At 53.9% G+C, this 26,572-nt stretch overlaps 9 protein-coding genes across 9 annotated transcripts; 4 read left to right on the top strand and 5 right to left on the bottom strand.

Annotated features, from left to right (window-relative positions):
* Nucleotides 1-117: 117 nt before the first annotated feature.
* On the bottom strand, nucleotides 118-608 carry CLAFUR5_04228 (uncharacterized protein; the record flags this gene model as incomplete). Its single annotated transcript, XM_047903376.1, has 2 exons — nucleotides 118-411; nucleotides 555-608. The coding sequence occupies 2 exons, from the start codon at nucleotides 606-608 to the stop codon at nucleotides 118-120; spliced, it is 348 nt and encodes a 115-aa protein (XP_047760943.1).
* Nucleotides 609-2,034: 1,426 nt separating this feature from the next.
* CLAFUR5_04227 (Satratoxin biosynthesis SC1 cluster protein 4) lies at nucleotides 2,035-3,375 on the top strand (the record flags this gene model as incomplete). Its single annotated transcript, XM_047903375.1, has 4 exons — nucleotides 2,035-2,250; nucleotides 2,307-2,785; nucleotides 2,837-2,975; nucleotides 3,067-3,375. 4 exons carry the CDS (start codon nucleotides 2,035-2,037, stop codon nucleotides 3,373-3,375), a joined length of 1,143 nt encoding a protein of 380 aa, XP_047760946.1.
* Nucleotides 3,376-3,822: 447 nt separating this feature from the next.
* On the top strand, nucleotides 3,823-4,566 carry CLAFUR5_04226 (uncharacterized protein; the record flags this gene model as incomplete). Its single annotated transcript, XM_047903374.1, has 3 exons — nucleotides 3,823-4,044; nucleotides 4,116-4,196; nucleotides 4,255-4,566. The coding sequence occupies 3 exons, from the start codon at nucleotides 3,823-3,825 to the stop codon at nucleotides 4,564-4,566; spliced, it is 615 nt and encodes a 204-aa protein (XP_047760945.1).
* Nucleotides 4,567-4,871: 305 nt separating this feature from the next.
* On the bottom strand, nucleotides 4,872-7,088 carry CLAFUR5_04225 (uncharacterized protein; the record flags this gene model as incomplete). The annotated part of the gene is made up of 5 exons (XM_047903373.1): nucleotides 4,872-5,525; nucleotides 5,579-5,677; nucleotides 5,786-6,118; nucleotides 6,245-6,945; nucleotides 7,004-7,088. The coding sequence occupies 5 exons, from the start codon at nucleotides 7,086-7,088 to the stop codon at nucleotides 4,872-4,874; spliced, it is 1,872 nt and encodes a 623-aa protein (XP_047760948.1).
* A 492-nt stretch (nucleotides 7,089-7,580) lies between these two features.
* On the bottom strand, nucleotides 7,581-9,430 carry CLAFUR5_04224 (uncharacterized protein; the record flags this gene model as incomplete). Its single annotated transcript, XM_047903372.1, has 5 exons — nucleotides 7,581-7,991; nucleotides 8,044-8,142; nucleotides 8,215-8,541; nucleotides 8,596-9,239; nucleotides 9,325-9,430. The coding sequence occupies 5 exons, from the start codon at nucleotides 9,428-9,430 to the stop codon at nucleotides 7,581-7,583; spliced, it is 1,587 nt and encodes a 528-aa protein (XP_047760947.1).
* An 894-nt stretch (nucleotides 9,431-10,324) lies between these two features.
* On the top strand, nucleotides 10,325-11,869 carry CLAFUR5_04223 (uncharacterized protein; the record flags this gene model as incomplete). The annotated part of the gene is made up of 1 exon (XM_047903371.1): nucleotides 10,325-11,869. The coding sequence occupies one exon, from the start codon at nucleotides 10,325-10,327 to the stop codon at nucleotides 11,867-11,869; it is 1,545 nt and encodes a 514-aa protein (XP_047760950.1).
* Nucleotides 11,870-13,329: 1,460 nt separating this feature from the next.
* Nucleotides 13,330-16,986, top strand: CLAFUR5_04222 (uncharacterized protein; the record flags this gene model as incomplete). The annotated part of the gene is made up of 1 exon (XM_047903370.1): nucleotides 13,330-16,986. The coding sequence occupies one exon, from the start codon at nucleotides 13,330-13,332 to the stop codon at nucleotides 16,984-16,986; it is 3,657 nt and encodes a 1,218-aa protein (XP_047760949.1).
* A 4,407-nt stretch (nucleotides 16,987-21,393) lies between these two features.
* On the bottom strand, nucleotides 21,394-22,214 carry CLAFUR5_04221 (uncharacterized protein; the record flags this gene model as incomplete). Its single annotated transcript, XM_047903369.1, has 2 exons — nucleotides 21,394-22,011; nucleotides 22,062-22,214. 2 exons carry the CDS (start codon nucleotides 22,212-22,214, stop codon nucleotides 21,394-21,396), a joined length of 771 nt encoding a protein of 256 aa, XP_047760952.1.
* A 2,125-nt stretch (nucleotides 22,215-24,339) lies between these two features.
* CLAFUR5_04220 (uncharacterized protein) lies at nucleotides 24,340-25,435 on the bottom strand (the record flags this gene model as incomplete). The annotated part of the gene is made up of 2 exons (XM_047903368.1): nucleotides 24,340-24,597; nucleotides 24,716-25,435. 2 exons carry the CDS (start codon nucleotides 25,433-25,435, stop codon nucleotides 24,340-24,342), a joined length of 978 nt encoding a protein of 325 aa, XP_047760951.1.
* Between the last annotated feature and the right edge of the window lie 1,137 nt (nucleotides 25,436-26,572).

Here is a 26,572-nt window from a genome sequence, read left to right as displayed (position 1 = left end):
TTCCTTGGCCCGGAGTGGCCACCCTCGTGTGCTAAGCACGGTCTTCACTGCCTTTAAGCAGTCGTTCCAAGTCAGGTCTCTGTTCTCCTCTGCCACTCGAAAAGCGCGGAAAACGGTCTAATCATAATGGCTTCTACTATGGGTGTCAACGTGTCTCGGCACCACGCCTTTGTCATCGTGGACTGCACGGCACCACTTGTACAGATTATAGCAGCTGCGAGCGCCCTCGAGTTCGATCAAGAGGTCCCACTCGGCGTCCGGGGAGATGACTATGTGACCCTTCGGACCGCCAGGGTCTGTTGTGATGGTGTTCAACATCCATTGAGGTGTCTGAGGCGCGGCGTAGGCCGATGGAACCCCAAAGATGCTCAAGACTCCACGCTGATCATGCAGCTTTTCTGCGAGGAGGAACTGTATGACTGCCTCTCTCATACGCTCAGAATGTGTCTTTACCAGAGGAAATGCGAGCCTGAGTGCATCATGAAGCTCGTCCGAGTCTTTGGGAGGGTAGAACCGAGGCCATAGGTCACATCTCCTGGCTTGGTCCGACATACCACGTAGTTCGGTATGGCCAAGTCGCCGAAAACATCGTTCGTGTTCGCCGCCATCGTTCAATAGCCTGAATGAAAGTCAAATAGTCTTGCGACAGAAGCCGACAGCTATCGAATAAGGCACACATTGACCAAGGCCACTCATATCGGGGGGTAGACGGCCAGATAGTGTGTGCACTACGGTCAGTAATGTACCTCGGGTCATTTGTACTACACTATAGCGGTAGCTATTGGCTCGAGTGGAGGACGGCCAAGCAGGAAGCTGACACGCCCCGTGGATGATAAAGTCGATGCCCAACCTTCAATGCTTCATGCCATCAGATAATTGCCGGCCTTTTAAGCATCTCAGGAACCAGCACCGTTGTGGATGGTATGGTTGCGGCTTTGTGTGACAGCGTGGCATCGAATGTCGGTCATATCAAGCACGTTGGAAGGCGCCTCGTTCGTTTTTTCCATGGACATTGCTTGCAAAACCGACCATGGGAGGATACGATCCTTTCCAACCCAGGCTGTGACTGGTCTGAGACTGTTTCTCCTGGTCCTTCCTCAACTATGCTCTTTCCGTGTCGCTGCAGCCAGTGCTTGCCAAGGCGGGGGCATGTCGCAGTAAGAGGGACGTGTAGGATTTCGCCGTGAAGGCCATTCGGTATGCCATTCACGAGACTGCGATCTTCTTAGCTAGGAGTCTGTAGTGTCAAGGTGAATGTTGTTGGCTGAGAGAAAAGCATCAGGAGCCTCGTCGGCTAACCTTGCCTTGCAAAACATGGCGCTAGTAGGGGTGGTGGCCTGCTATATACTTCGTTCTCCTGTGTCATCTTCATCTCCATCTTCACCCACTGCTGCCAGACGGGACGACAACCGAGGCCATCAGCTGTATGCATTTTTCGTTCACTGAGTAGTTGCAGTGGTTGTCGATCTTATGCGGCAACCGTTGCACATCTCGAGTGTTTCAGATGCACGAAGCTTACAATAGGGCAACCATCCCGACTTTTCCACCTCACTGATCACCACTCTGCTGCATCCCTTTCTCTTCTCGAGAACCAGACTTCAATGCTCCTCCACGTGTGTTCGTTGGCTCAAGATGCAGTCCGATCCAACTCATCATGCTTCTTTCAGGTTCAGGCGAAGCATATCGGATGCACACGACCGGGGAAATGGGAACACAGTCCCGCAAAGGCGTTACCCCTTCTCGAGCATGATCAGCATCTTATAGGCGCCCGGTAGGGTCCCGCGTCTGTACAGCCGTTTTGTGCTGCACTCTGGATCTCGCGTGCTGTTCCTTTCCACTAAATTGCTCCCGTTGACGTACCGGCAGAGCTCCCACTCAACATTTCGGAAAAAGGTTCGTTGGCTTCTACAACAAGGACCTGTCTGCCGCGACCTTTGCCTGTCTACTTCCTTACCGGATCGTCTCAGGATGCTACTCTTCGCTTGAGACCGCACGAAGTCTCGTGCATGCCCAGCAAAAGTAGGCAGAGCCGCCATGGCTCCAGCCTCGGATGCTTTCGCCAACTTTGCCTCGCAACTGCCCAAGGGACCCCGAGAGACATGGCCGAATGATGATCGGGGACCTTCGATACAGGCCATTCAGATTCTGCTGATCATCTTCGCCTCCAGTGCTGTGGCCTTGAGATTCACTGCGAGACGACTGAGCAGCTTCGGGTTATGGTGGGACGACTGGACAATCTTGGCTGCGTTGGTATGAGCTCTCCCGTATGACGGAGGGAAAGGCCAGAGACTAATCGTGCACGACAGGGACTTTCGCTGGCTGTCAATGTCGCCAACCTTGTTGGGGTCTCGCAGGGCCTTGGAAAGCACATCTGGAACGTGAATGACCTCGGCAAATCGTATCTGCGGACTCTCTTCGCCACAGAGCTCATATTCAACACGGCATTGGCATTGAACAAGCTTGGAGTTTTGTTCATGTACCATCGCCTGTTCGAAGTCGAGCGGAAGATCACGATTGCGGTCAAGGTCTTAGCGAGCATTGTTATCGCCTGGTGGGTAGCTGTGGAAGTTACAACTTTGCTGCAATGTCGTCCCATTCACATATTCTGGAACTATTCACTGGAGGGGAAATGCATTGACATCGTAACGTTCTTCGAAGGCTCGGCGATACCGAATGCCATTATCGACATCGCGATCCTGCTCTTACCACAGCAGATCATCTGGAAGCTTAGATTGAGCAGAGGTAACAGGATAGCACTTTGTGGGATCTTTCTGCTTGGAGCTTTGTAGGTACTCCCTCTCTTTTGATGATTGTCAGCAAAGCTGATACTTCGAAGTACGTCAGCCAGCTCAATCGGACGCCTGGTGGCCATCATCAGGTTCCACAACGGCATCGACTTCACCTTCAAGGCTTTCGATGCCATTGTTTGGTACTCACTGGAGCCAGCAGTTGGCATCATTTGCGCTTGCTTACCAGTAAGTCTTGCCGCTGATCCTCAAAGCACAGCTTCAGGACTGGGTAGCGTTCGGGAAAGAAATCGATCGAGCGTATCTGACTTCGAAGTAGTGTCTTGGACCATTACTGCGAAATCTCCCCGGCTCGCCCTTCGCCAGCCACGGCTCCAATTCAGCGTCGAATCCTCCTTCGAATACCATCAGTGGCCAAGCGGCACCTCGTGCACATCGACATCTGGACACAGACACTGCCAGCATCACGAAGCTTACTACTGATTACTCGTCGAAGACTTCGATGTATGGCCCCACTAGCGACGGCATGGACGACTTTATACACCATCTCGATGCAGAGGAGGGTCATGAGATGACCGCAATACCCGCAAATAGCACTACGCAGGCGCGCTTGCCTATATCTTCGTAGCAATGTCAGAAGTAGTAACTCATCTACCTGTGCAGAGCGTTCCCGACACCTCACAGTGGGAAGCGTAACTGGTGAAACGTCCTGGCAACCTTGGCGCCAACACCATCTTTGCGCCAGCTTCCGTCGAAGGTCTCCGAGGGTTCGATTCCCGCCGCGCGCTTCGACTCCAGTCCTTGGGGCCGCGGTGTGAGTGTGGCGAATTCTGACGAAGTGATCTGCAACGGACGTTCTGTTTGCAGTTGATGCACTTCGAAACACGCCAATGCAGCCTTCCGTCGGCAACTTGCTTGGATACAAGTCGGAGAGCTGAATCACTCGATCAACCCGCCGATACAATCTGATATCACTCTTGCTGCCAGTCTGACGGAAGTCTGTGTATCTATCAGCCACGGGTGTCCAGGACCTTTGACCATGATGTCGTCCGGCATCGATCGGGAAAGACAGTGAATGGTCCAGAGATACGGCTTCGCGCATGTGATGCGGGTCCGTGCTTCCGGCTCACTAGTTAGAGCTATCTTTTCGGCCACAGCAGCTTTCTTCCTGAACACGCTCGCTCTGAACACACCTGCGAACATGACGCCGAAGCGCAAGCACGAAGCTGCGGCCGTTCCCAGCACAGCCAAGAGACCTCGCAACACGGCTGAAAAGAACAAGAAGACTGAGCCAAAGGTAAACCTTCCTCGGAATTGAGGATCATTGAATCGAGGATCATTGTGTTTGAGCGTTCTGACACGTCATAGAAAACAGGCAGGTCGACTACGGTCGCAAAGAGTAAGAAGTCGCGCAACATACGCAAAGATGTGAAGAACGGAAAGCCCAAGGTAAGCCCACGTCACAGACCGACTCGAACGTTTAAAGCATACTGACACATCACAAAAGACCCCAGGCTTCTTCCGCCTTCCTCCAGAATTGCGCAATCGCATCTACGAAGATGTGCTCATCGAGCCTGGCTCCAAGCGCACCGACGTTTCCTCCAAGGTCGTGGAGCCAGCCCTTCTGCTCGTATGCCACAAGATCCGCGACGAAGCACGCCCAATGTGGTACCTCCAGAACCGCTTCGAGATCACGGTCATGAATTGCAACGCCGCCAAGCTCATCAAGTTCATCGCCCGCATCGACTCGATTTCCGCAGACGCCGAGTGTGACTTGTTGATCACATTGGACGGCGATCGCAGCCGCTACAATGTGTAGAAGTGGTGCCGTGCGGTTCATAACGACAATGGTGTGGAGCCCGTCGATGATGATGACTCCGGGGGTTATGCTATGGATGTCTTCGATGCACTTCGAGTGGCGAAGGAGAACAGACACTTGTCCTGGAAGGATTGCTTGAAGGCGGTGAATTCTGTGCTCAGCGGGGATGAGTGGGCAATTCCGAAGCGGAAGGCGTAGACGGATACTCATCCACGAAGCAGAGCCAGGAGCAGATATCGGCGAGGCCTGGCGAGATCTGCATCGAAGCAGAGGGATAGCATTTGTAAAATTAGACGTCGGGTCGCTCATGGGAAGTTGTCAATCGCATTCCGATGAAGGCGAAGGGTATAAACGTCAGCCGGTTTATGCACTCCTTCGTTCATGATTGTAGCCAGATTGGCAGTCGAGGCTCGCATACCCTTCGTAATGTTCGGATCCTCTCCACCATTGTTCTGCGTAATCACCGCTGTGAACATTGCTCTCAATGTAGCGAAGTCTGGCCTCGCAGCTTGATCGTATGCCGTGCACCGATCGATGAGTCGCCTCAGTTCCGGGCTATACCGATTGGCAAAGTTCTGGGCGGGATTGGGCACTCCTCCAGGTAATTCCAGCTGATACGTCCTATCTCCCGTTCCATCACCAAGCCACCATGCTTGCTTTTTGGATGTACTTCGTTGGGTCACCAGGCAGTAGAGTATGATACCCATACCGAATACGTTGGTTTTCTCATTAAGTGGCCAACCGTTCAAGGGCGTCAAATTGTTATTGTCAACGTACTCGATCTGCTCAGGTGCACGGCATCCAGGTGTTCCAGCTCCCCGGTAGAAGTTAGGGTTGCTGCTGGCTGGAGTAGTCGGTTGCACTGCTAAGCCCCAATCACCCACAAGGGGTCGGGGATACAGTGGCCAGGTCCCAGTGGGATCTTCGTTGGCGAGAAAGATGTTGCCCGGCTTCAGGTCCTATCGATAATCAGTGTTGTTGCTTGTAAAAGCGCACCCACAGGGCTACGTACTCTGTGTACAATTGGATTCCAGCGTTGCAAAGGGTTTCCGGTCTCTGCTCCAGTCTGCATCGCTGTGCCTACGTAGATGAGTGACTCCGCTACTGCCCACTGAGAATGACCAATGTTAGCGTGAGCCAGCCTCTCCGGGACTGAATAGCGGAAGTCATTGGGCATCTAGAAGGAGCCCATCTGACTTTTGCAAAAGGACTGACTCACGATGAAGGGCTCTGGCACTATCTGGCGCGGAACTGTGCCTTTATAGTGGTCTATAATCGAGATAAGATCGCCGTGAGGACACCACTCGGTGTAGAGTTGGTACATTTCCCTTGCTTCGTCGACCATCGTCTGATCGGGTGCCGCGCCCAAGGCGACGACGTGCTGATTTGTTATTCTTGCCATATTGTTGTTTAGGGCGAATCGCGTGCGACGCATCTCTGAATGAGCCGCGAGCTCCAATGGCAATCGGGTGTTGATGTCTTTCGGATCCCCTGCCCAGTTGCGAACATCGTACCAGTGTCTCATGTAGTCGATCGTCTTTCTGACTACTCGCTACACAAGGCGGTCAGCAAAAGGCGACATTCGTGATTCCCTTATGAGGGCGTATCGGACTCATCGCGAGGCCTCGGCAGCAACAGGTTCGAGGTTCAGCCGTGGCACAAGGCTTGATGTACTTACATGTACCAGCATGTCGTTTGCGTCAAACAGAAGCCATAGTCCAGCGCTTCCTTGACCACCCGCGCCCACGGCCCGTTTATACCTCCAGGTTCCTGGACCTAGAAGCCCACCGACGGGGGGTGTAGCAGCAGCATTGATGGCTTGTGCTCCTGCGAAAGCATTCGACCGCCAGTTGGTCAAACGCTCGGGCGGAAGCCATCCTGGGCAGATCTTCTGAACACCTGTGGCAAGATTCGCCGGTACACGTGGTTGGTCCATGTCTCCATGCAATTGGTTGATACGTGCCCGTGTACCAGCAATGCCATTCCTTGCCAAGTCCCTCTTTGCTCTAGCGTCATTGACTGAGGTAATGTCACTTGCTTGTTGCCTGCCATGCTCCAGACTCAGAGCTTGCCATGCATTTCCCGCTGCAACCTGGGCATCTTCAAAATCTTCAAGAAGTTCAGCAGCTCGGCCGAGAGTGCGAAGCCAGTTGGACTCCGGGCCGCCTATTCGCTTTCGCAGCTCATGACCTATGGCTCGCAGACCATCGACACGAGCGATGAGTGTCGCAGCATCTGCGTCCGCTGCAGCTGTGTCTGGACCAAGGCGCTGAAACTCCGCTTCGGCATTGAGGGCAGCTGCACATAGAGCGGCGATCGTATCGCGTTGGCCTTGGGTTCTCGCTCTCCACTGGGCTTGCACGGTGCGTTCGTTCGCTCCTGCCATACCGTTAGCTAAGCTCCGTGGCACCCAACGTTGAGATCATAGATGACTGACGTTTCTGATTTCGGGCTCCACCGGGAACAGATCTGATCGCCTTCTCGTGCTCCTTGAATCTTTGCTCTGCAGTAGTAGGTGCCATGACCCTTCTAAGGGCCAATCCGACAGCTGGTTCGAATCGTTCAGTGGATCAAAACATTTGTCCTACTTGCAACTCGTCAAGTGTGGCCTACAGTATCTCCTTTGGACAAGAAACAAAGAGCTAATCGAACAGGTGCCGCATATGGTCATGGTTACAAACTTCGTCTTTGACTGACCGGATTCTTTGTGCGGGCACCTTTGAGCCCAGCGTAACAACGTCCACCAAGCGTAAGGCTGTTCTCCAAATGCATCAAACATCAAGGCGGTATCGTGCCCCTCAGCATATTCAACCGATAAGTATTCGGCGTCACCCCCAACAGCTGATTCGCTGCCTGAACAGCAGGAGGTGCCGTTCCACCACGCATACCTCCCGTCCAAGGGACATGTTCTCCCGCTTGAATTGGGTTGAATGTAGTCTGCAGCTCGCCCTGCATCGTCTGAAAGTCCGGCCGAGCATTAGGATCGAATCGCGTGCACGCATCAATGAACTTTCTTAGACGTGGACTGTAAATCCCCGCAAAAGGCTGATGCGCATACGGGAAACGACATCATGTAAAGTGTGCGTCGTATCCGTCGCGCCATCGCCAAGCCAGTACGCCTGGGGCGCATTACGTTTTTGAGTGACCAGACAGTAGAGGATGAGTCCGACCCCGAACAAGTTTGTTTTCTCGTCGAGTGGCCACGGGTTTAAGGGTGCATGTGTGTTGCGGTTGACGTAGTCCATCTGCTCAGGAGCATAGAAGCCTTGTGTCCCAAGGTCTTGCCAGGATTGCGGGTTACTGGCACCGTAGGCATTGGGCTGGACGGCGAGACCGAAGTCGCCCAGACGGGGCGTAGGATACCATCTCCATGCGTTCGGAGCATTGGAGCGATGTCCAAGGAATATGTTTGCCGGCTTTAGGTCCTACTATGGCGTTAGCGTTGACGGTCGTGCGGAGTGTGACGGTTTCTCGTACTCTATGGACGATCGGCTGCCATCCAGGCAAGGGCACTCCTTGCTCGGAGCCAAATTGCATAGCAAGGCCAGCAAATGTCAGCGCTTCTGCGACTGCCCACTGCGGAGAATGTGTTAGCCTTGTTTCTCCAAATGCAGGGCGAAGGCGTAGCTGTGAAAGGAGAGCACGAACTATGAATGGCTCCGGTATGGCCCGAGGGGGAAAAATAGTGCGGTAATGAGCAATAATCGAGTCAAGATTGCCACGAGGACACCACTCGGTATAGATCCTGTACGTCTTCGTTGGGTTGTTAACCAGAGCGGCAGTAGCCGGCACTCCCGTAGCCACAATATGATCGTTCCGTGGCAGGTTGTTAGGAGTGGCTTGTGCGCGCATCATCTCTTCGTGGCTTTCAAGTTCCCAGGGAAGTCGATTGTTGACACTTCTCACATCGGCTCCTGCAAACTTGCGGGCGTCGTACCAGCCTATGCTCTCGTCCATGTATTTCCTGACAACACGCTAGAAGTATGCATCAGTATTGCCTATATGCACACCATAGCAAATTGTACTCACTCGTGACACTCGCTGGTTGGCGTTAAATCCTAGCCATAAGCTAGCTGTGCCTTGGCCGCCTTCGCCGACCTGTCGGTGAACGTCCCATCCAGCTGCAAGCAATCCAGCATCTGCATTGATGGTTGCAGGCGGCACTATGCTGGCTGCGTCCTGCGCGAATCGCCATCGCTGGAAAATCTCCGTTGGTAGCCAACGTTTCCGAACTTTGCGAACACCAGCAGCGTCTGCCGCAACCGGAGGACTATCAAGTCGCAATTGTAATCCTTGTAGACGAAAATCCGTGTCAGCGATGTCTGCATTCGCCTGATTAAGCTCTGCATTGGCCGCAGCTATCGAAATGGCATCACTACGCGGTAGTTGTGTTGTATGTTCTTGCAGCAAGGCCTGCCATGCAGTGGATGCTGTGACCTGAGCACTTCTCAACCTGACAAACTGTCTTTGACACTGCCCAACGGTCGCTTTGTATCGTCCCGAGTTCAACTCGTCCCCGATATCGGGTTGGTTGGCAAAGACAACGTTGTACAATTGGAACAACGCTAAAAATTCAGCAACGGCAACTGCACGTCGCCGTCTGACGAGTTCGTTCGCATCTAGCGCTGACACGGTCGCCGTCTGTAAGCTGGTGCGCTCTTGTGCAGTCCTTGCTGATCATGCGTTTCGAATCGTGCTATTCACAGCCTCTATCACGTCGTCAGTAAGACCCAAGCGTAAAAAAGCCGATGCACCAACTCTTCTGTGCCGCAGTCGGGGCAGGGACAGCCGCCAAACGAATGCGTCTCTCATACTCTTCGAATCTTTGCTTCTCGGTAGGAGGCCCTTTGATCTTTCTAGGCATGATGACACTCGTGGAATAGTTGTGGCGCAACGACGGATTGGTGGAGGTCTGCTACCCAGGAAGACTCGAGAGGTACGACATTGTATTTTGGGTCGAGCACAAAGGGGTTTCCTTCGAGGCACCGGATCTGGACAGCAAAGAAGTGCAATGCTTGCCTTTGTGACGACGACACAATGTTGGAGCCATGTCTCGTGAAGATTTGGGTACATGTCGCTGGAGTACGCCGTCAGTCTTGACATGGAGGAAATTGCTATGATGCAGCCCAGTTATGGAAGATTCGACCTCGTGCGGCTCTTGTCGCGGCATGCTCGCCTCCACTTATGCCATGTGCCCTCGTACGCATACGCGATGTCCTTACAGCTCTGTTCACAGTCGCCCTTACCCTTTCACAACATTTATTCGTGATGCATCTGCACCGGTTCTAGTTGTTGGGGCGTATCACATTAGTCCGTGCGGTATGGCCTTGCCATTGGTCTCCGCTCAGCTTCCAACACCTCGCATCGACATGCCTAAGATCGGACCGTCAACGGCGCACCGCAGGTTCGAGGTTCTGGCATCAAATGCGTCAATGTCTTAACATGGGAACTTCATGGGGTTGGTTCGTTGCTTTTGGCCTCGTACAGATAGATCACGACTCGCAACTTCGAAGCTCGAGAAAACACTATTTCTGATAGTATCATCGGTTGGCAGAGACCCGGCGAATAGATTGTTGGGTGTGCGATATGGATAAGATGCATGTCAAAGCGCAGAAGATGGTTCCTGACGCGAAGTCGAGGCCAAACACGTCTCCGCGCTTTCCCGCATCGACCTCCAGTGTTCGGAAACAACCCCTGGCCCCTGTTCAACTCTGTTCGCTGCGCTGATGAAGACATTCCTCGTCCAACAATGTAGCAAATGCAGCCTCACGCTCTCTTCTTCGGCCTTGCCAGACTTCTTCTTGCTCCCGCACTGATCGGGACCATTTACTTGTACTCATACCCTCTCTTTCAGCAGTGCGGCTTCCCGAAGCCAACAGAAACATCATGGAATCCCCATAGCACGGCAAGGTCAGCGGTCGCCGGTGACAAGGCACCGTTCAGACTGTTGGCTTTGGCAGATCCCCAGCTTGAGGGCGATACGAGTCTGCCATCTCCGCATGCACCGTTGCTCCCGAGTATTCGAAGGATACGGGAGGGTCTCGAGCGGAATGGGCTACTTTCGCTTACAACGAGCTTGAGCAAAGAGGGGAGGAATTTGGTGCAAGAAGATATACCAAGGGCATTTCGGGGATACAGGAAGAAGTTGGATCTTTGGGGCAATGATCTATACTTGGCACATGTGTACAGGACAGTGCACTGGTACACGAATCCGACACATGTTGTTGTGCTCGGAGATCTGCTTGGAAGCCAATGGATCAACGATGAGGAGTTTGCCGAGAGGAGCGAAAGATTCTGGCACAGGGTGTTCAAAGGCGCGAACAGGGTGGAAGACACAATCATGGATGCGATCGACCCTGTGGTGGAGACCCTGGGTGCAGACAAGGGCTGGAAGAACAAGATCATTGCGATTGCAGGCAACCATGACATCGGTTATGCTGGCGACCTTGATAAACATCGTGTCGAGCGATTCGAGAACGCATACGGCAGAGTCAATTGGGACATGCGGTTCACCCTCCCATGGACCTCCCCGAATGCAAGCCATGGTGACAACGACGCGGCCCACGATCAAGCCCCATCACTGCAGCTCGTGATGCTGAACTCCATGAACCTCGACCAGCCAGCGAAAGATCCTGACCTCCTGCAAGACACCCTGGACTACGTCAACCGCAAGATGTACTGGGAACTACCTCCTGCCAACACGGCCACGATCCTCCTTACGCACATTCCTTTATACAAAGAAGAGGGTGTCTGCACTGACGGGCCCTTCTTCGACTACTTCGACGACGAGGTGAAAGGCGTGAAAGAGCAGAATCACTTGAGCTACGATGTCAGCGATAGAATTCTGAGCGGACTCATCGGCATGGAACGGACAAAGAGTGCGGTAGTCCTCAACGGCCACGACCACGCTGGCTGCCATGTCTACCACACTCAGGACAAGGAGCTGCCAGTCCTGGACGAAACAGCACAACCGCTTGAAAAATGGCAAACGACAAGATTTGAAGAAGCACAGAAGGAACGACAGAACAACGATTTGATTGGCGTAAGAGAAGTTACAGTACGGAGCATGATGGGTGAATTTGGAGGCAATGCTGGGCTATTGAGTGCCTGGTGGGATGAACAGGCAAAAGAATGGAAGTTTGACTATGCGTCTTGCACCTGTGGTGTTCAGCATACTTGGTGGGCAGTGCATGTGTTGGATATAGTGGTTCTGGCATTGGGCATGGTCGGTGTATTGGCTACTGTCTTGGAGGATTCTGGCAGACCTCAAGAGGCGGTCTCAAGGCAGAAGAAGACGGCATAGGGTACCGCACGCTGCTCTGTAGCTTCACATTCATCGCACGCTTTCTTGAGCCATTGCGCTCCACCAGCACCTCCATCTACACAACTCTGCATTCAGCTGACTCAAAACCATGGTTCGGGCACGGCAGAGCGAGTACGTACTGTCTCCACTGCTTCAGGAACGCAAACGTGGTTTGTGGATCGGGTCCACAATGCATGAACACGACAGTCTTGGCTCATCTATCACTGTACCCAGCTACCAGGTCGATTTATATTGCATACAGATCTTGACAGCGCCCGAAACTGCCTCCCACTCTCTTCTCATCCACGAACACCTCGCCCTGCGCTCTCAACAAGCAAAAGGCGATGCACAGCCAATAGTAAGCACGGAATATCCATGGCCAAACAATCCAAAGTGTAGCGAGCTACTGCATATTGCCTGCGGCAGCTCCTCCGACCGCCTCACGACGCCTCGCCCCATAGCAGAGACACTCAGGCGGCTGCTGTGATGGATGCCACAGCAGCCGCCTCGTCCGCACAATGCCATTGAATACGGCAAATGCCCCGTGTAGTATGCAATGCAAAGGACCGATCTTGTTGAAACAAACGACTCGGTGCTGTAGCTGTCCTTCGTTCTTCATTGGATCGCGGTACTGCAAGCCATGCACCGCATGCATGACCACATGCTTCCTAGCTCTTGGTAGATCTCACGCAAGACTGCATTGTGCTGTGCTCCCCCCTCTTGCCATGTCCGTCGCTAGAAATCACGCAGAGCCCTCATCCTCGCTACTCCAACAACCCAGCCGTAAGCAGAACATGTCGAGTACATCCTAGATCCATCTCAAACGACAGAGCAAGATCCATCTGCCGATACACGTGACACTGACGTCGCAGCGGCGATCGTTGGCGACACCGAACGGACGGCTGGTGTGGCCTCCGACTGGCAACGGCTTCTCTGCGACACTTGAACGAACTTCATCACACAACAGCGTGCGTTTCGCACGTCTCAGCCCCGTCCCCTTCCTCCCTTCCGCCTTGTACATTCACCTCGTCGCTCATGCACCCACAACGCTACCACTGCGACTCCGACAACCCTTACACGACGGCGGCGAGAACGATTAATACACATCAACGACCGACGGCCACCTGCACCAAGCCTCTCCAGCAACGGCTGCAGCTGTCCGGCCACCCCATCGACCGCCCACCTCTCACGACAGCCGCCAACGTGCAACGATCCTGGACGCCGTTGACAGCACAGGCACAAGCATTCCACGACCATTTGTAATGTTATAACGAATTGTACGCATACCTTTGAGCGCTACACGGAGACGAGTGACGTGGGAAACGGGAACTGGTTACTGGTCTATGTTGCGCAAAATTCATCTCTCCATCTGCCACAGCGCGACGCCGGCATATTAGCAGCGCGGCCTTGTTTGCTATATGATACCCTCCTGTAATATACGACGATAGGGCCTCCAGGTCATGGACCGGCCAGTGCAGAGCGTCCATGCAGCACAATTTGAGCAAAGGCTTAAAGATCCCGTAATAGAAGAGGTGCACGACGACCCACCCACGAATGCCATACCAGGATCCTTTCCAGATACGAATGACACCAATGAGGGCACTTTGCCCATGACGAACGATAATAACGAAAAAGATACGAATGATACCACAACACCGCAGCTACAACAACACCAACTGGTGCACAGTAGCTCCGGCCTTCCACCTACCCCTCCAACAATGACGAATAGCGACATCGCAGAATCGCAACCGGAACGTGTTGCCAGCCCTGCACCGTTGTTCGCTGATCGCGTTAGAAACGCGCTTCAGTCGCACAAGTCAGGTCTGAGCACGCCGGTCAACGATCTTGGCAACCACAGCCCTCCCACTCCCGAGGCCTCTCCGCGACGTAAGGAGAAGGAGAATCTTGCAGTACCCCGGCCGCCATTGACGCACTATCCAAGTTCGTACGCAGATTCTTTTAAGACTGCTACGGAAGGTTTGAGCGCGAATGGTAGCTCTAGTCGTGTGCATTCGCCAGAGCAAGACTTCACGAGCGAGCAGCACAAAACATGGTGGGAGCGTACGAAGCCATTTCCTCAAGCAGCGATCGGTCTTGGTCTTGATTTGCAGCGTGAGGACATCAGCAAGCCGCAGAGTGACGAGTCAGGCAAGAGTATAGGCAGTCATCGGCCGATGGAACGTAATTTGGCAAGTCCTCAGCGCAACTACGAACCAGAGAGATTGCGCAAATTGAGAGATGCCCCTGAGCCGTTTCCAGACTTCGATCAAAACCTGACTGAAGATTCAGAGGCAGGCGAAGCACGAAAGAAGAACTACCCAGTATCCAGTCCTGAGACGAATGGGGACTCGGAATGGCTGAGTTCGATCAATCCGCGTGTGATTGAAGCAGCTTTGCAACCTGAACCATCGCCCAAGATCAACCCAGCCCCGTTAGAGGCAGCATTGCAATCTCACCCTTCGCCGGAGCGATGGCCGAGGTCCTCGCCCGTCAAGAAGAGCTGGCTTTCCTCGAAGACAGCCGTTTGGGACAATGCGGACACCTTCTCCGGGTATGCGAAGAGCGACGACTCGCCAGATGATTATGACCCATCTCTCGCACCTTATCTGGCCGCGTACGACAGCCAACTCGCAACAGCATGGAGAACGGAGGACTCGGATCGTAGCGAAGTACGGGTCAAGAATTATCAGATGGAATCAGATAGTGATCGGGACAGGACTCGGCCGAGCAGCTCCGATGGCCCGCCATCTCCTTCGTGGCGAAAGCCGCTGCACCATCGAGCCGCCGTGCATAAGCTCAGGAAGCCGATCCAGCCAGGAGATGATCTGAAGCGACCAGATGAGGTCCTTCTGTATGGATCCAGCGTTCCTTGGAAGCGTGCCAAAGTTGAGGAAGCGAAGCCGAGGACGGAGCCAAGACAGCCGACGCCGCCAAGACGTGAGATGGACAGCGAGTTTCTGAGGACTGGGAACGTTTTGCCGACGAGGAGACCAGTGCTGCGGGAGGATGTGCTCTCTGAACAGAGCCAGGAAGGAATTGTTGAAGATCCTCAGACGCCGGACAACGAGCACGAATCAGATATGGCGGAGCCACCATCGAAACTGCGGCACTTCAGGCCTGATGTTTTGTCGCCACCAGCTTCAGCAGGAATGTCTGTGCCGACGCGAAAGCTGCGCGAATTCACGCCTTCGGTCCCACCAGCTGAGATCGACTCTCCACCCAACACTGCCGCCAAGGAGTCTCTTGTCAATAACAATCGAGTCTACAAGGTGATTCAGGAGAACAACGCCAAGCGCCACAGCGTCGTCAGCGAAGGCAGCGCAGTGCAAGCCACATTGATCTTTCCGGCCGAGGGCCAGAGGCGGCAGCTCAGACACTCTTCCAAGCGTGAGTCACTGCGTGCTGGTATCAGTATCGCGAGCCTTAGCAAGGCAAATAGTGAAGAGAGCATGCATACACCGAGGCTGAGACATAAACGTGCCATGGACTCTATTGGCAGTAGCGATGCACCTGGTGCGCCTACCCCGGAGCGGTTTGAGCGTCGCATCCAGACCGAGCCGATCAACTCCTCTTGCGCAAGGCTCACTCCTGTTGCCGTTGATGATATCACTCACGGCACGATGCGCCCACAGAGAATCTCTGCTATGCCTGGCGCTGTCAACGGTGGCATCATCAGGCCACCGAAGCTCAGGCGCACTCTTCGTGACCAAACTCTGCATAGGCACAGCGTCAGCTTCGACGTGGATCATGAGGCTGAGATACCTGAATCGACTCCCTCTCCGAGGCTCAGGAGATTCTCGGAGGAGGAGCGCTTGGAGAACAACCGCGAAGTGCGCAGAACCAGCCTAGGTCGTGAGTCGCAGCTCATCTCGCACGATATGGACTTGAAGCTTGAGAGACTGGCAAGCGATTTGACCAGTGTGGGAAGGGAAATGCCTGACAGAAGCTCAATCAAGGATCGCCGAACTTCATCTGAGTCCAAGAATCCGACTTCGCCACGCCGCAAGAGCTTCGACCCTCGCCTTCTGAACCCAATTGGTACACCTTTGTCGACAAGCCTTTCCGAGCGCACCGCAATCACTGAAGCCGAATACGGTCTGGCCAGAGGTATTGAGATTCATCAGCACAACAACGACAGTCTGCTGCTCATCCACGGTCGCTCGCTCGATTACGACCAGGCCAATCCACTGTCCGAAGAACCACTCCCTTCGATCGAGCACGACTATGATACCCAGGCCGGTGCCCAATACCCAACTTTCCACGCTTTTGTGGAGTCGCCAGCGCAAAATCATGCGGATGATATCATTGGCATCTCAAAACACCACGTCGACAGTCCGCTCACCAACCCGAGAGAGGCACCAATGCCGCCAGTCATTCAATTCATTCCACCCACACCGAGTGAAGAACTGGAGCGAACCCTCTCAGGAGCATTGGAGCAGCAAGACTTGAAGCCGGGCTTGAAGAGAGGCCTCAGCTGGTCCCAGAAAGCGAAGCGATTCAGCGAGAACTTGGTCCAGCCATTGCCATTTGGACGAGGTGGCAGCCTTCGAAGACCAAGGCGAGTGGTGACCGAAACCGAAGCCGACAAGAAACCTCGCCCTCACAGCCTCTCGCCAATGTGGACACCACGACCCATGGACGACCTCCACACCGACAGCGAAGACGATGATGATTACGACGATGACGACGATGACGACGACCGACTTCCACCAGGCGGCGACACCTCCGATATTCCTGACCACAATGACCCCAAACGCAAGTCCATTTTCCCACGCAACATGAGTGTCCGGATGCCCGGCTTCCGTGGGAACGGCGGCTTTCTGGTTGGCAACTCCCTCGGCCTAGACCGGCACGGCACGAACGACCGCCGTCACTACGTTGCGAGGCGGCCCAGCCGTGAGTCGCTACGCCGTGCTAAGCAGCAGCGTAGACGCACTTTCACCCTGCCGTTCACTGGTGGTAAGCGGGTGGAGTATGTAGGCTTAGCAGGACTCCAGGAGCATTTACAGACCTCCAAGCAGCGGAAGGAGGAGCGTGCGGCTGAAAAGCGGCGTGAGGTGTTGAGAGGGCAGATTGTGACGAGGGTGTATCATGAGGGGCGTGTTGCGCCCCAGTAACATTTTGGGCGTTAGGAATCGTGGATAACGAGGTTGGGTGCATGGCAATTGACTTTTTATTGGAGACGAGACGATGATTTTGATGTTTTTTGATGCTTGGATGGTCAGTCGAGTAGCCTTGCAGGGCGGCTCGCTACGTAATTATGCCGCATTGCATTGCACAGTGTATGAATAGATAGCTACGACGATGAAGACATGAGGATATGAGAATCGTGACATGAGGCTGTTTCCACAGCATTTCGACGAAAATCCGTTCCCTGGAACATTGGCGATGATGAATGGTCTCTTGAGACGTGACAGCTCAATCCTGGCATCTGGCCGGTACTGACACTGGAGTGCTTTGACAGCCTTGCAGTTGAATGCTGTCGACCTGGAGACAATCCGTCTATGGAGTTTGGCATATTCAGCGCAACATCTTTGGATGGGTCACATTTGATGAGGACCACACTGCCCTGCTGCGAAATCTGCTCACATGACGTTACTTCCAGCATGCGAGCGGCCCACTTGAGTGAAGAGGCTCGAGCGTGGAGGGCTTGACCTCGCCAGCGGCAGCACGGGCTTGCTGGTCCTTGCGCTCCGTTGGGTCACGGCTGATGGGCAGTGGTAGGAGCAAGTTGCGGCCGTGCTGCTGCGCCTGCCCTCCGATCGAGGGGTCGCATTGCACGGAAAGTGAGAACATGGGCTGGATGCTCTCGGCCGGCGCGATTTAGACCATCCACGGCGTTCCGAGACTCACGATGCACTGCATCGGTCGGGAGTCCAATCTGCTCCTGTCTGCACGATGTCAACAGTATCCACCAAAGTCAATACGTGGCAGCTACTACTCTCCAACCAGCGGAAGGCGATGAAAGCAATGTTCATGGTCACTGCGCGCTTAGAGACGGCGGATCGGTATTGGGCGTCAAAGCAAGTTTGGTTTGATGTTGCTCATGGAAGGCTTGGAGCATAGGCCAGTTTGCAGAGCGCACGGTCTCTCCTTCCAAAATGGCCAGCGGGACTTTGCTCCGTCCGATCGACAGTCACGATGCATTGCATCGGTCCAAGGCGATGTCTCTTGGCTGTCCGTGCTCTGCTATTTTGGATGGCAGGTTGCGTTATTGGACATGTAGACATCCACCTCTTCGGGTCTTCATGGTCACAGCTTGCAGAAAGCGACTCGTTTGAGAAGCCGGCTTCCATGTAGACGCTGCAGATCGTGAGTTGGTATTGGGTATCGAGGCAAGTTTCGGTTTGGTTTGGTTTGGTGATGCTCACCCACAGTGGGCGGGAGGGGTATGTTCCCAGTCCGGTGTGGCCCCTTCTCTTCCCACCCGGTCTGGGTTGCGGGCATTTTTGCGGCGGCGACAGCAGTCACACGCCCAACCGGGCAAAACTCCATTAGACGCTCTGCTCTCACTCGCTCGGATTTGCGGCCTATCGACATCACGATTCCACAAGTTCTGCAACGGCCGAAGTTCGCTCCCCAGCATACTGTACCACCACAGTCACTGCTGGTCCACGGGCACTGAGCCTATGTCTATGGATATTCTGCAACTACTGGATACCAGGCTGCTTAGAGAGGAGCTATGTACCGGTTCCAGGTATACCTGGGTCTGAGCTCTCACTCATGTCAGTGCGCAACAACAGCAGAACTGCGAGTGGTACTGGAAATGTTGAGACTGCAGCTACGCTTGCGCTTGAACAATACACACTTCTGAGTCTTCAGTATCAACCTCCGAAGGTGCTGGCCTAGCTGAGTTCGGCATCCCGATCTATACCATCGGCAGATCGAAGGTGTTGTTAAGGGAGTTCGAGGGCCTTTCGGTGGGTACGACAGCACGCCGTCCGAAGGCAACGCTGAGTTTCAGCAACATAGCCTCCGCACCCAAGGTACTGCCCACTCTTCTCCTCTTCACAGAACATCCAGCGAGAAGACAATCGGAGCGCCGAACAGCTGTTTGCCTTTGCAACGAGGACCAGCAGCAAGCCCTGGCAGCGCGGTGGCGCGGAGACAGACTCGATGACCAGTTGTCCTGTCGTCTCCCAACAGGTGGCTCGGTTTGTTTCCCGAACAGGAAGTATCCATGCTGAGTTCTAGATCACATGAAAAGTCACTGTAGCTATCGTGGTAGCTGCCGGCTACGCGGCTTTTGTTCCCGACTCTGTGCTCTCTAGATGCATGTGAAGAGACCCATGGCACAAGCAGATTCAGCACGGGCACGCGATCGCGATCGGAAAGACATGCCTCCAACATTACGCACAACATCGAGCCGCTTCTGTACATCGTGGAGCGAGCATGAAACTGCCGTCTCACGCACGATGTGAGGTCCAAATAGAGCTGGAGTTGTTTAAGCTCCGTAGAAAACATCGCGCGAACAACTTCAGTTGCGCTGTCCTGTCGCCTGCACGCCTATACCGCCGCAAGTCACACGTGGACTGAGCTGGAAATTCGTAACGACATCGACTGTTAGCGGCAAAGCATGACCTGACTACAGCTCTCGACGGAACACTCTCACCTCTCCGAGTCCTCCCAGCACATCCAAGACCGCAAGCCCACAGCGGAAGCCAACAGTTCGGTCTCCGCACGTCCCCAGCGATCACAGCACAATAGCTCGAACTGTCAGTGTCGCCGGCCATTGAGCGGCCATACTTTCGGAGTGACATCACTTGTGCTGTTTGCGAAGTACACCAGCGAGGGGTATGGCCTATAAAGGTCTCATCATCCAAGGCTCTGGAATTTGACTGCTACACTCCGAAAGTTTGGATTCCACCCTTTCCTCGCAACCAGACGCAGCCATCTTCGAGAACACTTGCTTCTGTCCCCACATCGCACTGTTTGCAATTTCCAGGAACACAGGAACAGGCAATCAGCTTGCCGCTGCTTGCCTACTCAGGCACAACGGCTGTAGTCAGGATTCTACCTCGAGAGACAGAGAACGCCGCTGAAGCTCGCTGGCTTTCCGCCAACCTTTGATGTCTTTTCACTGTTCGGAAAATCGCGCGGGACCTGCCAGAGTGTGTGAGGAAGCACTGCAAACAGCGGTCAAGAAGCTTTCGCTGCGAACTAGCGCGAGCAGAGATGTTCTTCACGGCCATGGTTGTCCTACCGAGCCCCTCTGAGCACTCACAACAGTAATTAATCACACGAGCTGCTTTGGGAACACGCCAGCACACTGTAAATGCGCAACCAGTCCGAGTCTGCTGTGATTCTATACAGCCGTATCGCTTGACGAGGTGCTCCACCGAACGCCGACCGACCTTGGCTGCACTCCAACATGTGACGCGATTGACTTTTTCCAGCCGAGGAGCCTCACTAATAGATTCCTGGAACTAGTAGAGGTTCCGGAAGTTGACGGCGTTTGACAGCCTGATAGGAACAACGCTCTCCACTAAAACACCGACACGCCGGAAATGACAGACGAGGATGGCAAGATCGTCGTACGATTCTGCACGGTCTCACAAAGGTAAGAGGGGTATGCAATCATGAGCGAGCAGCCGTGTCAGTGCGGCGGAGGGGAAATCTATTTCAGCTCTTGCCCAAAGAAGCACACGGTCGTGAGCGCTGAGGGGCATGCGTCGGTGAGCGAGTGAGCAGTGTCAGAGCGGCGCAGGGAAAGTTTATCACAGCTCCTATCAGAAGAGGCACACGGTGGTGAACGCCGAGGGGCATGCGACGGTGAGCGAGTGAGCAGTGTCAAAGCGGCGGAGGGGAAGTGCATGACAGCTCCTGTCAGAAGAGGCAACTGAGCGTGGACCCTGTAGACAGCTGGCTGTCAAGTCAAGCTGCGTGCAGACTATGACGATACGACTTTTTACTTCGAAACGCACTGTCATGAGCGCTGAAGAGAGCTGTACGCGAAGCAGACATGTCCAGTCCAGTCAGGCGTACTGAGCAGCCAAGGCCGTGTTGAGCGGCCAGAGGACGACTCGAAGGCAGATTATGGCGCCTTGGACCAAGTCACCATGGAAATTAACAGCAGCAGATGAAGGAAAGCGCATCAAACAGTGTAAAGTAGCTAGCAGTATTACGATTACTTCGTGCATTAAACATTAAAATTACCGACACACATTCGGTGCCTTCGGTCTTGCGACCATTTCATCCCATACCTCCAGTGAAGCTCATAACGCAGCACGTACAAAAGAAACTTCGAGCGTATGCGACGAAAGATCGTCGCAAAGCTTCAGTAAAGACCGTGATTACTCGCTCAGTAAAGACCATAACTCCTCGCTCTCTCTCCCATTTCCTTGAACAAAGACCTGAACGTCGGCAATGCCATCCATGAGCAAAGTCGGTCGGATCTTAAAGGAGTATCAAAGTATCCAGAACGCTCGAGACCTAACGCCTGATGTAACGTGATGTGATGTGCACTGGTCGCAATGTCAGTAGAGCTGGAGGCATGGCGGCGGGGACGACTCACTTTCGATCGCCTAGTTAAGAATGTCATGAATGGTGGAGTGCTTCCTTGGTGCCTCAGATGCTGCGGCGTCTGCAGCTGGGTGCTGGCGGTCACTCTCGCTTGGGGCCTGCGAGTGAGTGTGGACGGTTAGTGGAGTGTTGAGGTTTGGAAGGCGACGGGAAGCGTGGTCTGCAAGTACGTTCAGACGGTCGAGGTTGGATGGGGGAGACTGATGTGGCTGTTCCGGCATCTGCTGATAGGTATCGCGTTGCCAGACGTCAGTTGCACCCCAGCCTGTGGCTGGCTGTGGGAGCAGACGGCTCTGCGATGGCTGCATTGGAGCGATGGGAGCTCCCTCCTGGAAAGACCGGAGGGATGGCACCGGATGTTGTGGCTCTGCTGGGACTAATGGACGTGGAGCCTGGGGCGGAGAGGTAGTGGACGTGGAGGTCTTCTTTCCCTTGCTCTTTGCAGACTGGCGAGGAGACTTTAGGCGTGGCTCGAAGACGAAGCCCCTTGCCCGCTTCTCTGCCTTCTTGATCTGATTCATGCGAAGACGACATGCCAGCGGTGTCTTGCCAATGATCTTGGAGATTTGCTTCCACGGCATGCTCTTGGGCGGATTACGAAGCTCCTGGATCTTTTCCGACTGCACAGGATGTTAGTAGATGATGTGAACGGGTCGTCGCGATGGCTTACCTCTTGCCGAGTCCATCGCTCACCGGCGCGTGGGCGGTGTTCCTTGGTCTCTGCTTGTGTCATTCCTGTGAAATCAGGACCTGGAGATGGTGCGCGACCTGCCTCTTCTGGGTTGGCATAGGCTGCGAGCGGATGATCTGGACTGAGGGCCATCTTGGATGATGCTTGATCAGGCCGATGCTGTGAGATAGAATGCTGTTTGAGAAATGTTGCAGGCTGATGACGTCGCCGAATTCTTCTGTGTCGTTTTGTGAAGAACAGAGGAGAACAGAAGGCAGAGGGAGCGAATTTGTACTCTGCACACTCGCAACGTCCCACAGTGCTGGGAGCGCTTTCTGTGCAGAAGAAGCACCTTCTTCAGCGCAGTCCACATCTTCAAGTAAACTTTGATGCTGTGTTGAGTACATTCGTCCTTACCCAACATTTTGAGTGGTTGGTTTGTCCCAGGAGCCAGGCTCAGCTGAGCAGCTTCGGCCGTGTCATAGAATTTCACCCGTCGGCGAGCATCTTACGCACACCACGCATCCACAATTTGCACCAGAACGCTACGGTGGAGCTCACCGGCGCAGCCATAGTGACTCGGGTGAGGTGCGGTATAGTCTGTTCATTGCCGCTGCGTAATAGATGCGGCGTGCAAGTGTCATCACTGAAGCTTCCGGTCCCAGGCTTCACAGTGAACCAGCAGACAGCACACTGGAACTGCGCACTATCGACGATCGTACCTTGGTAGGAGAGCTTCTCCTCCGTCTCGTTCCTGGAGCGCATCGGAGGAAGGAACATACGAGGACCCTCATACGGTGTTGGCTGTCTTTCACATGATTGAGCCGCACTTGTTGTTGCCATGGGATCCGGCGTCGTGAGGCTGTTCGGTTCCCCTGTTTGAGATGCTCGCCTGCCAGACCGAGTGATAGTTGGGAAGTGAAGAGGAAGCTCGTAAGTTGTAACTGGTAGAAATCAGTTCTCCCTGATTGGGAAGGCGAATCCGCAATGTTGACTCAGCAGACCATCGAGCAAAAAGCGCACATGGGTGGTGATTGTCGCGTCTTGGTAGTAGCCATCAAGATGGCTACATGTGCATGTAGATGTAGTGGGCAATGTCAACATGAACATGGGAAGGAGAGATCTAACATGAAGTGAAGTCGCACACAGCTCCGTAGCGCACGTGCTTGTCTCAGGCACAGCGCGCTCTCTCGGTTGTTCAGTCCCGTCGCCTCCCGACGTGCCTGAGCTGTGAGAAATAGCCGGCTTGGCAAAAAACATGAGCCGGAAGCTCTTCCATCTTTCACCTCACCTGCCACATGAACAAGCAAGAACACTCACAGCATGACCTACCACACAACATCCTCCCATCTCACCGCCTTGTACCTACCCCGTGCCCTCGCCACAACACACCGACCCTCCCCCCGATCGCCAGTTTGATCAACCCCGATTGCCACAACCGGCAGACACCGTCGATCATCGAGGGTCCAACATCTGCACCTAACAATAGCCTGTAACAGTGGCGAAAAATGCCCAGTCGACCACCTCGGGCAGCACTCCACGCATTTTTCCCAGGCTCGCCAGGCGCAATGCATGCATGCACTCCGCCACAAGGCCCCAGTGCTCGCAGTGGGAGTTCCACGTCTGCCCAGGATCTGCAGTCAGGTCGGGTAGCGGCATACCTTAAGCTGACGTACCTCACGTACATCGTTGACCTTTTGCCCTTTCTGGCCTTTTGTGGTTGATGTTAAAGCAGGTGTGGCAGGTTCGTTCAAGGTATGCCTTGATTTTGGAAGGGTGTGAGGCCACGCGGAGCAGCCCAATTGTGACGGGAAAGTTCAATTGTATGTAAGCAGCTGTGTAAGGCGCACGAAATAGTTCTAGCAGCAGAACGAAAGTCAACTGTCGCAATGATGAAGCTCGCATTCGATGTCCGAGATAAGGGTACTAGAGATCGTGCAAGGATCGGGTTTGTAAGTATTAGACATCATCTCATCGATGTGTATTGTATGACGGAAACAAGTAAGTAATATCGCTATTGTACAGCAAACGCAAGTAAGCACAAATCGCCAGGTTCGGCGTGGTATCACTGGGTGTTCGTCTCTTCTTCCGTTATTACCATTCCAGATTCGTAAGTCTTACGTGGCCAGCACTGTAAGATAAAAGTAAGGAGATGCAAGCATTATGCACCTTCCTCAGGTCCTCGGATTTCTCCCAAAGAATGCCTTCCCATTCCGCATCCCAATAACGCCATGCCAATGTGTAGTGTAGATCCGGAAGCATTGTAGTAGTGTCAAGATCATAGCAAGCCAACCATTGATACTTTCGCTTCCTGCTGGTGTATCGCTGCCGTAGTCTCATGTAATTGTAACAATTGCTGCTGCTGCTGCTGATGAGCATCGTGTTCCGCTGTTTCGTGAGCCTCGTCATCTTCGAGCTGCATCTCGAGTGCTTTCTCCTTGCAAGCTGCTGCGGAGAATCCGTTGCCGACTTTGCCTGAGATGATGCGCCATCTGTCGTTGTCGTATTCTTGTATTGCTGTCTGGAGTCTTTCCACCTGTAAGATAAGTCAGCAAGGTCTGTCATGCTAGTTATAAGTGCCTGCTGCAGTGATGCCGTACAAAGTAATGAAATATGAGGCGTCACTGTGGTACCAATGGCGACTATTGACGTACCATTTCGTCTGTCCAAACTGTCGTCTTTGCCTTGAGTTTGGTGCAGTACCGAACCTGCAGTGTGCCCGACGATCGACCTGGGAAGAAGTCCGCGATTTGCTTCCAGGTAAGGTTTTTGGCCTCTTTAAGCTCCACCAAGAGTGCGTCGTCTTCTGGTGTGAACTTGAGTTTCGGACCTTTCGGTCTTGGGGCAGGGATTGGCATTCCTGGTTGCCCAACGACACTAGGCGGTCCGTGATCGTCATCTTCAGGCGACAATGCATCGTATGCGCTGAATCTGGGCATCTTGCTCGGAGGCTGTTGATTGGGTAGCCTGTGGTGGTGGTGCTGTGTCTGCTGCGACTGTTGCTGATGCTGGGGCGGTAGCGATTGTGATTGCAACGACTGTCCGGAGTGGGAATGCTGCGGCGAGGGTCGTTGTGACGGATATTGGTATGTGATCGATCCAGGCTGGAGCTGGGCATGATGTCCATCAGGAGTGAGTTCGACTGGGACTTGGGTTCCACTGTTGGTTGCGTGGGCTTGTAACTGCTGCAAGCCTTGATAGTCATAGGCATAGTCGTCCTGAAAACTGCGCTTGCGAGACTGTTGCGCTTGCTGTTGCTGGTAGATGCCTTGTCTGGGGCTTTCGTAAGGACTGCCGCCGTAATGTGATGACACTGATGTGACATGGGACATTTGGCGTGGCTTCTGCGCTGCATACAGCTGGGCCTGGTCCATGCCATATGTTGGTTCCGGCGCAGACACCTGCGATGGGAGGACGTTTGAGACTCCATAATGTGAGTACTCTTGCGAGGCCTGAGACAGCTGTGGTTGCAGATAACTCTGCCCGTCAAAGGCCTGCGACAGGAGTGCTTGGTATTCAGCAGTTGTTACAGCTGGTGCCACTGGTGTAGTGCTTTGTTCTTGCCCATGCCCACCAAAGTCAAAGGAGAACTCCTGGAATGATCGCGCCACAGTTGCCACGATGAGTGGAGGCTGCCAGAGCGCTACGCTCGGGCAACTCGCCGCTAGAGGGCCGGCTTGTGAAGGTATAGGTGTTGAGTAGCGATTGTCAATGACACCTTGTCGTTATTCGTCCACGCGATGGTGATAACAAGATGTTGCACGCTCAACGCGGTATCAATAAGAGCCAAGTAAATGCTATTATAACGATGGAAGAGATGCGGACGGAATTAAAGCGAAGGTATTATCTCATGAAACGTCGACAGTGCGCAAAGGTACACTCTAGGATGGGTATTCTCCCAAACCCAAGTTGAGGCCAGGCACCGACGGTTCTTAAGGACCCAATGCACATGCGGGATGAGATAGGTCTTACCGCTTACGATCGTAGTGGTCTCATTCGAAAACCACCATCCTCGCTTGATTGCCACACCTGCAGACGAACGCATGGGAAATGGGTGTCAAGGCGCAGGCTTGGGCGTTTCTGGTGCCAGATTGGCTCGACCCGGGGAAAGCACCACGACAGGCCGTAGAAATCTGTAACATGCAACGTGCAGAAGATCCGTCCCTAGGGCTGTGGCCTTGACGTCGTGCTGTAACAACATTCGTTGCTGGCCTCATGCAGGTACGTCTTAGCCCAGACCCACATCCAAACGGTTCGTAGACCCTTCGAAAGCACGCCAGGAAGAACCTGGGCATCAGCGGAAAGAAAGAGCCGCAAGAGCGTTAAGGCCAGGGATTCATGACTTGTCAGGTCCACAACGCGGCTCGCTTGATCGAAAGTATAAGCTGCGGGCTGACAGACGTGCCTTGAATTGGCCACAATGGTCGTATGTTTGCACTCGGGTAGCATTGATACCGCGGCACGATAGCAGCATGATGCTGACCTGATAGCTCTTGCAAGTCCACGCTGCA

The sequence above is a fragment of the Fulvia fulva genome, chromosome 4, assembly GCF_020509005.1.
Source record: "Fulvia fulva chromosome 4, complete sequence".
NCBI lineage: Eukaryota > Fungi > Ascomycota > Dothideomycetes > Mycosphaerellales > Mycosphaerellaceae > Fulvia > Fulvia fulva.
This window is presented reverse-complemented; position numbering and strand designations above follow the sequence as displayed.